Source organism: Dipteris shenzhenensis, chromosome 30 (genome assembly GCF_047967505.1).
Source record: "Dipteris shenzhenensis isolate YYH24624 ecotype China chromosome 30, Dip_SZ_1.0, whole genome shotgun sequence".
NCBI lineage: Eukaryota > Viridiplantae > Streptophyta > Polypodiopsida > Gleicheniales > Dipteridaceae > Dipteris > Dipteris shenzhenensis.
The window spans coordinates 9,539,251-9,548,795 of NC_141625.1; the positions used below are offsets into that span (position 1 = coordinate 9,539,251).

Below are 9,545 nucleotides of genomic sequence, written 5' to 3' on the forward strand. Positions count from 1 at the left end.
ATACATTAGGGTGGTCATATTTCTTAATAGGTATCGTCTGTACTGCCACTTTTGGTGAAATTCCCTTCATTTCCTTTTGTATGACCATGCTAGGCAATCTTGGTATTCCATTAGGAGTGCTTTTAGCTTTATTTCATCTTCTTGTGTGAGTTGTTTCCCAATGAAAACCAATTTCTCTTCCTCCTCTTCAAGGGCAAGGTTTATTGTTTTGGTTTTGGCCGGTCCCTCAGATTGGAGTCTCTCCAATGTTATCAATTTCTTGCACTATTTCACCAATCCACACAAGGATATCTTCTATTTCTTTCATAGGTGGAGGGGGATTTGTTAACTGAATCCATTCTTTGAAACTCTCCCAAAGATTGGGACAATTCCGTAAGAGGATTCTAATAGGAATGGACATAGGGCAACTTAGAATGCTAGAGAGTGCGGCATCTTTCAGTTGGCATAGCGGAACATTATATTGTGGATCTTGTTGCTGGAACATAGGCTTGATTACAGTGTCCATACTTGGTGGGACCAAGTCAAGAATTGGATATTGTGCTTGCTTCTCATCCTCGAATTGAGCTTCTTGTTTTTCCACCCATTGAAGGAAAAGTGCTCATAGGAGGTCTGTAGAATTTTCCTTCAAGGATTGGAGGTACTCATAGAAACATCCAAGTCCCCTTTTCTCCAAGAAAGCTTTTGGTCGTGTAGGTAGGTGGTGACTGGGGTGGCATTTGTACCTCTTTTGTCTCCATTTCATGCACGAAATCCTCATAGGAGATATCACTCTGAAGCACAAATTCATGTGATTGCCTTGGTTGAGAAGAGATAGATGGCTACGAGCTTTAGCAAGGTCTTGTGGATAAGGTTGTGGGCTCTTTCTTAGAATACTCTTTAGCGGCACCATTGCTTCTGAACCTACATCCATTTTTGATAGGGTGTACCATTGATCATTAAACTAGTTGGTATGCAGGTATACCAATTGTATTTGTAGTGTGAGAGATGTGATTTTAGCACATGCTTTGAGAATGTGGAATGAAAGTGTGGCAGAATTATTGATGCAATCTACTATGTGTCTATGCAAAATCGTGAGTACAAGTGACCTAATAATTAGGTAGGGACTAACTATATGCCTATTTTGCTGGGATTTCATAGGGTAGCTAGGACTCAGTCATTACCTCTGAGCCCTAGGCTGAAATCAAGTGATGCTACCTATATCTGCAAAGATGTGCATATGCTAGTGAGTGCTTGCGATATAATCTAATACTAACTATGAAAAACTTGGGGCTCCCATTGGGGATGGCTTGCGTGTTCATGTAGTTCTATTCTTGATGTAGATGAGGATGTGACCAAAGAAAACCACACTGATTTGAATTTAGAGTTTTTGTCGTTTTAAACTCCAAAATTCTAAAAAGAAGTCAACGAAAGAAAAGAAAAAAAAGGTAACAATTTTTTTCGAAAAACAAAAGGAAGACATACTTAGCAAGCAAAGCAACACTTAGGCTGTCATCAGTGCCCAAGCATAAGCAGCTGTACTGGGTTTCTAAAGAACCGTGGAGTCTCTTGGGCAAACCCATGCTTACTAAAATACGTCAAAAAAACAAAAGAGAAAGAAAACAAGAAATAAAGGAGAAAGGAAGAAGGTGATTAAGCAAAACTAAATGAGCAAATCAAGAAACAAAATTGACCAAAAAACATGAATAATCTCTCGCTCTCTCGCTCTCTCTCTCTCTCTCTCTCTCTCTTACATGTAGGAGTGAAAGAAAGAATATACAAAATGAATGAATTATTCAAAACATAAAAAACTAAATGAACCTCTTACACTTGTGTAGTGTTTCCTACAAAGATGGAAAATTACATTCCTAGCTTAGAAAGCACATGCATACTCCATAAAGGAAGAAAATATAGAAGACCACAAAGATGATAGCAAAGGATGCCAAAGTAAACGTACACACAATGATGAGGAGAAGCTTGTGCAGCAAGAGCATGATACGTTAAATCTTGAAGCTGCATCACAACACATTCAAGAGCATGACAGGGGAAAAATATGGCCACAACGAATACCCTTCACTATTGCTCATTAGGTGAGTATACTTGGGAGTTCTACCTTCTACACTTAGCAGCCATAATGAGAACAATGGAAGCTCATAAGAGTTCTGAAAATGTGGGCAGAACATTGGAAAGAGTGTCCTCCTGCTACGTGCAACATGTGATAAATATTGCTGCCATGTATTGGTACTTGCAAAAGCAAATCCATGTGCACATGATCAGGGTAAACAAAGCCATGAGGGTGACGTCAGGACTATTAATCATGGTTCAAGGTTGACTACTAGTAAATGCAGATATCTTTACTAGAAATTCAAAAATATGTAAAAGAGCTATTTGTCCAGCAAGCTGCAGACATAAGCCAGCAAGACAAGCCCCGAGATCCAGTTCTTATGATTGCAGTCCTCATGAAGTGTGATGTTGAGGTTTTTGGGCCACAATTTTGGCATATTTATCATCAGAGCATTATGCTTCTTTATACTGCATGCAGTTATTCCAGCTTGTCAACAATGAAGATTCATGGATGTTGATATCACAAGGAGACCACGCGTATGTTTGCGAGTTCCTTCATGGCCACCGGCAGAATGTAATCAGAGATGGGAATCATACTATTGTAATGATGGGCTCTGCTTAATAGACGAAAATGGGTCCATTGTACTTTCAGATTTGAGCATCGTGGCTATGGAAGTGAAATTTTTTATGCAATTATTTTCAAGGGATAATGCATTACACAGCCCTGTGTGCATGCCATTATTTCAGCCCATTCCCAATGAGGATTTATGAAAACTTATTTTTATGTGTTTGATTATTTTGTTGTGAGGGGGTTGGACTTTAGTGTATCCAGTGACAAGGAAAGAATATGGGACCATGCCCTCTCAGGTTATTTGGCTGTTCGGAGGCTAGATGCATCATGCTTCAACAATTGTGCCATCTTTGGAAGACATCCGAAAGACGTACATGCTAGCATCCAAGTATTGGAGCCCTATGTTGTCTCTCATATGTGAGAACTCTAGATCCAGGGGATGTTGAGGGATTAGAGAAACTCATGGACCTTTATTGACAAATAAATATGCTGTCATTTTTCTACCAGATTTCAATCCCAGGGAAATAATGGAGCCATTTCAAACTCTTTCATCGAAAGTCCCTTGACCTCCTGGATCTTGTGCCTATGACCACATGTGATAGTTAAATCATCTACATACAGGATTATAATCATGGTTTTCCCTACTTTGCTGAGAGATATAGTTAGGATCTGATGGACTACAAGATAAGCCAATCTCATGGATCCTTTGGTACCAAGCCCTCAGGCTGTACAAAGCCCTACAAAGTCCACACACCCTCTTACCATCTCCTGGATCTCCAAACCCTTCTGATTGCTCATCATATACTTCAGAAGTTCTCTGTTTAGAAAGGCTGACTTCACGTCCATCTGAAAGACCGGCCACAGTGGGCTGCCAAAGCTATCACTGTACGAATAGAAGTCATCCTGGCTGTGGGGCACATGTCTCTCCATAGTCCACTCCTTCCGCCTATGTGTAGCCTTTGAAAACTTATCTTGCTAGAAGTCACTGACCCACCTGTAAGCATCCAAATGAGGAGCACAGGGGTCCATAGACTGTAGGAGGTTTGGGGGTACCTGAACCACATGCTTGAGCAGCAAGTCTGCATCAGTACGGAGGGCGGGCTGCAGGGAGAAAGGACCTAGATCTGCCACGATGGATCTGGACAGGTCTGCGTGGCAGATGGCAATACAAACAGGCTGGTACATGGGCCTATTTATAGCCTGGCAGAAGGGGCCTGTACCCGCTACCTAACCATGGGTTAAACCTGTAATGAAGGGGAAATTTAGAGGTGCTTTAGAGGCCTTTTAGGTGGGAAATGTGGAGGGACTATATAAGTCCCCATCCAACCCTTATTGTACACTTTTTTTATGTGACAACTAAATCCTATCTCCCACCTCCTTCCTCCTGCATGCTGCCTTTACGCTCTCTCACAACCTCTCTCTATCTCTCTCTTCCACTCACCCTTCTCCCTCTCCCTCCTCCTCTCCCTCTTCCCCTCTCCCTCTTCCTCTCTCCTCCCCTGCCAATTCTATCCCCTTCTCCAATCTGCCCTGCCTCCTTTGTTGCAAAACCAGGGTGTAGGCAGTCGGTTGAGTTGTCAGTGTGTATCTGTAGATCTGGTCGGTGCAACAACCACCTAAGTACAGTTCTACTCTCTCTCTAATCGTATTTCTGCTCGCTCTTCGCTCGCATATTTCTGCTGCATCTCTGACAATCAGTTCATGCTTTTGCAGTTCTACTCTCTCTAATCGTATTTCTGCTCGCTCTTCTCTCGCATATTTCTGCTGCATCTCTGACAATCAGTTCATGCTTTTTCAGGCTTCCTTCATGCTCCCCAACCGCACCCTGTAAGTAACAGCACATCCCATGAGGCAACCATCCGGTCCATGCCACAATAGGTCATGGATCACTCTCAGCTCACATGCATACAACTTGATGCAAAGGTTGCCAGGACATTTACAGTCAAAGTCATCATACCATCTATCATGCTCGAAGCCTCCACCATCTCCCCTTCAAGGATAGATACCCTCTGCTCATTAGCCCTCGCAACCTCTTTGGCTTGGTTCTAGAGCCAGATGAGCCTCTACATGCTTGAAGCACTCCAAGGAATCACCCTTTTTCACATCCTCCAAAAGGGCCTCTACAAATTGCAAATTATCACAACCCCAGCTTGACATCCCCCCAAGATGTGCATAATTATTTATATCATGGAGATATCTCTCATCCTCACCATCAAAGCAACCCCCCTTATTGCCAGATTGCTTGGTAAACTACTCTTGCAGCCCAATATCTCAATGTATGGTATGCTATGGCAGCATATGGCATATGCCTATTTGGAACATTTCCGCACAGCCAATCTACCTGCAGCCAACTGGTCCACACCCTATCCACAAATGGAAACCCAACTTAAGGAGCAAATATATCTAGAACATTTCTTCACAGCCAATCTGCCTGCATCCAGCTAGTCCACACCCTATCCACTCATGGAAGCCCAGCTTAAGATGAAACCCTCTCCTCCCATAACAGCCTTGGGCTGTGAACATATGCAGGTTGTAGAGATCCTTCTATAGGAGATGTAAGAATACTTTCTTTATGCACGCTTGTAGATTGTATCTGTATGGTCTGCACACTCTTGGTCATCTTCCACATCCACCAGCTGGTAAGACATTCATCATCCCCAAGACATCTACATATATAGATGTAGATTAGGTGCCGCTAAGGCTACATAAAATCAAAAGATTCCCCGAAAGGTAACACCAACAAGAAGGCCATCTCATAGAGCCTTTCTTTGCTTTCCCTTTCACAACTTGAAAGAAGGAGCTAAGCTGCAATGCAATCCTCCCCAAGTGATCAAAATTATTTTCAGGGAATGAGCTTACTCTCCAACAGTCAATTTTTCCTTGAAATAAGGAAAGATAGCTTCTTGTCAAGACTGACCTTCATACACGTCAAAGACTGCGTTTCATATATTTTGGCCATCTACATCAAGAATCACATCACTTGGTGAACATCTAAGCGATTAAAAACAATGAAGCTACACCAAGAAGCCCCAAGAGATATTAAGGCACCCCAGAACTCCATGGCAGACCTTGGCAAAGAGAATCACTCTTGAACTCCATACCATTCAAGATACCTTTGAGTTCATGATCCAGTAGTCCCTGCTCATACAAAGCATACCCTCTCGATTGACCTCACGCTGTCTTTACACACCATGTCCCCGACTTTCTTGTTGAATAGAACAATAGTCCATTTTTCAGCCTCACTTGAGTCACTGTTCAAGAAAAACTTAGAAGTAAATACAATGGGATGACATATATACCCACTAAATTTGATGCTATTATGTTTGTAGATCCTACGATCTACAGCAAACTATATAGATATCGATAGGCAACTCACCTCCCAGCCATCCCTGAGCACATGGGCTAGACAATAGACTCCTACAAGGCTATGCCTGAAGCTCTGGTGTCCCATACCTTCAGAACCCTCCACAAAGAACCTTTTAGCATAGTATCTTTTGATCTGCCATGTAGAGGCAGGAGTCTAGGCTCATGATTTAGTCCAAACCTTCAAGTGGTGTCAAAACACTGAATGCAAACCCAATAGCCTTGCCCACTCTTATTGCATCCCGCTTTCTAGAAAGCGTTCAGGCCAAATATACCTGACTGGCCCTTTGCTATCTTCGAAGTCCTCTAGCCCCACCTTTGCCTGCGTCGCTTACTTCCGGAGCCCCCTAACCTTGTTGGATTGAGTCCACTAATCCAAGCCAGGTACATAACATTCTTCCCCTCTTCAAAGCATTTATTCTTAAACGGAATTGAGAAAGTTCTTCTCCAAACTAACAAATGACTTCCAAGTTGAGTCTTCCTCGGACTTATCCTTCTACTTAACTTTAATCTCTAGAATTAACTTTTTCCCGAGTTTCTTTTCCATGAAATCAATAACTCTTTCAGGTTCATGTGGAACATAGGTTAAATCCTCAACTTCTATAAGTTCTTAGGGCGAGACAAGGCCGCCAATGCCTCTTTCAGTTTAGTAACATGCGGTGAACTATCACATGTGGAGGCAATTCTAGTTTGTATGCAACATCATTAACCTTTTCAAGATTAACAAAAGGGTCCACAATGCTTAGGGGATAACTTTTATACCAACCCCATCCATAACGTCTCTGAATCCTTCAGTATTCACAATATACCATCATTTCCTCAGAAAAAGTCATGCTCTATCCTGAGCACTCCTAAGTGCAACAGCAACCAAAGCTACAAGAGAAGCACTCTAATTACAATAAGGAGTCTTTCCAAAGTGGAGACCAAGGGAAATCAAGTATGAATGCTACTACATGCAAAGATAGCCACTGCGAAATACAAGACTGAGGATGACATGAAGTTAACTCTAGTGCACTAAAGGCTAGAGCGTCCTTCTTATGTTCTCTGATGAAAACTCTCCAACAAGAGACTCCTTTTTGTGTTCTCTACTCTGACACAAATCTCTGAAAATGTGGGCCTTAATGAAGGCTTTTGGGACCAACATTCTGCGATAAGAGGAGTGAGAGGGCAGTCTTGGCATTTGGACAAAAGACGGCTGACATCTCCTCTTTCAATTTGGTTATAGAAATGTTTTAGGTCCGTATCGAAAAAATGTCCGGTGGCAATGTTGAAACATGTTGTGCCGAAGCTGAAGACGTCCGCCTCTTTCTTAAATACCACTTTGCCTCCTTCCTCTTCAGTACCCTGCATGTTCACTTGACCTCTCACTAGCCTCACCTCCGGAGCCATGTAGAATCGGGTGCCCGCTTGATACGTGAGGTCCTCCTGTTTCGTAGAACCCTCAGACATGCAAAGTTTTGTCAGACCAAAGTCTGTCAATTTGGCAATCAGATAACCTTGCCGGCAGGCTCCAGGCGGGACGTCAACCATGCGCTTGAGCAGCACATTTGCCGGTTTTAAATCTCGGTGCATCACATCGTACGCGTGTAGAAATCGCATTCCTCTCGCAATTTGCAGAATTAGGTCGATGCATACAATCACTGGGAACGGGGCCTTGTTGGGGTGCTTGGCAGCCTCCTCCTGGATTAGGTCCTGCAAGCTGCATGACATGAGCTCCATGACAAGACCACAGTACTCACAATCATAACCATCACTCGGTTTCAACTCGCTTCTTCTGATGAATCCCTTCATCTCCACCACATTAGGATGTCTCATTTTGATCAGCACTTCCGATTCTGTTTCGAAAAGAAACTTCGGGATTATCTTCACGGCCACTTGGTCGCCCAACCAAGTCCCACGATGAACAACTCCCTGTGCACCTTTTCCCAACGGATCCTGAAGCACGACTTTCTCAAGGTATTCATCCAGGTTGAGGCTGTTCGGGAAGAGGTTGCGATTATTCCCATCCCATGTGCGTTCGACATCGTCATCCCGTGGCATTCGGCTGGCATGATATTCACATAGCCGCAATAGAACCCCAAGTGAGCATGTAGTTGTCCCGTCCGGAATGGATACACGGTACATCTCTGACTCGTTGAAAGCATAAGGGTTGTTCAGGATCTGGCTTGCGCACCAGCCTATATCTTTGAAAAACTCTTGAAGAAGAGGCTTCTGCATCAAGACCAGCTGATCCCAAACATCAATCAACCCTTCATCGTCGCACTCCTGCAGCCTATCTCGTGCTCTTGCTAGCGTGCACACCATCTCTTCCACCTCTGGCGACCACGGCTGCGACGTTTGTTCAAACTCGCACTTGCGCTTCTCTGCGTATATCATGTAGAAAATGCGGAAATCTGTGAGAGAGAAACGCATCCGGCTAATTTCGAAGTATCTATCAACGTACAACAAGAACCTCCCCTCGTCGATACGGCCCAAAGGAAACGGGAACTTCATCATCTTGGAAGTAGCGACATTCCCCGTCACTATCGTCCCAGGCTTCCTGCAAGCGTCGGCACAATAGTATTTGTTGTACAGGGACCGGTCGTCAAAAACGATGATGCGGTAGAATACGTATCTAAACTCCCGAAATCTCCAGGTTGGAATGTGCCAAAGAACTATGCGGGGGAGATCTGGGTGCACAAGGAAACATCCGCTTGCGGTATCCTCCCAGAAATTGTTGTTTGCATCGGGAGGAAGATTTTCGTCTATGCTCCTCCAGTTTCTACAATCTTCATAAAAACGGCTCTGCAAACCTGCGGTAAACCCGACATGTTACGCTTCGCAGCAAGCAAACAGTAAGCTGCGTGATGATCGAGCGTCACCTGATTGGCTGTACACACGAAGCATACCTGGGAAACTCTTAATAACCTCGGAAGCAAGGTAAGGGTGGTCTCCGAGAAGTGCGAAATGGTAACAATGGCCGAAATCCAAGTTCTGGAGCTGCTGAGGTAATTTGAAACGCCTGTTCCTTGGAAGTAAGTGTTGAAACTGAGGCGCCATTGCAAATCCGGCAAAGTGGGTTGGAGAAAAAGAGGAAATCAGTTTGTGTGGAGAGACGGAACCTCACGGAAGGATAGGTTCTCTAAGGTTGGACAAAGTCTGGCAAGAGGGTTTAATGGAGAATCCGGCAATCGCATTACATTTGCCTCTAACTCCGACAACTCCAGCAAGCTTCCGGCACACTTAGCTTGGATGTGCCCCTGATTGCAATAACTTCAGCCTTACCGGATTGCTATAAGCTTTCCTCTATAAGCAAGAAATCTCCTCCCTTCTCTTTGTGTGAACATGATACCTTTGAGTGGTTCTGTAAAGTAAGTGCCCTTACTTCCACCTAAGCTTTGTCCAGTTTGAGGTCGCTAGGATTTTCGTGCTCAACCCATGACCGTCCACCACCCGTTTCCACACCATCCGTCAAGCACATTTTTGGCAAAAACAGTAAAGCACATTTTTGGCAAAAACAAACTAGGCAATGGCTGGCCAGTACTGGCAGGGCTAGCCTGTAAAGAAACTTTATATAAAACTATGTTCTTTT

The 9,545-nt window shown here is 43.8% G+C and overlaps 1 protein-coding gene across 1 annotated transcript; it reads right to left on the reverse strand.

The window, feature by feature from the left end:
* Positions 1-6,805: 6,805 nt before the first annotated feature.
* LOC147881687 (light-sensor Protein kinase-like) lies at positions 6,806-9,204 on the reverse strand. Its single transcript, XM_087401765.1, has 3 exons — positions 8,863-9,204; positions 8,421-8,766; positions 6,806-8,332 (listed from the first exon to the last, which is right to left on the reverse strand). The coding sequence occupies exon 3, from the start codon at positions 8,276-8,278 to the stop codon at positions 7,010-7,012; it is 1,269 nt and encodes a 422-aa protein (XP_087257891.1). The 5' UTR covers positions 8,279-8,332; positions 8,421-8,766; positions 8,863-9,204; the 3' UTR covers positions 6,806-7,009.
* Between the last annotated feature and the right edge of the window lie 341 nt (positions 9,205-9,545).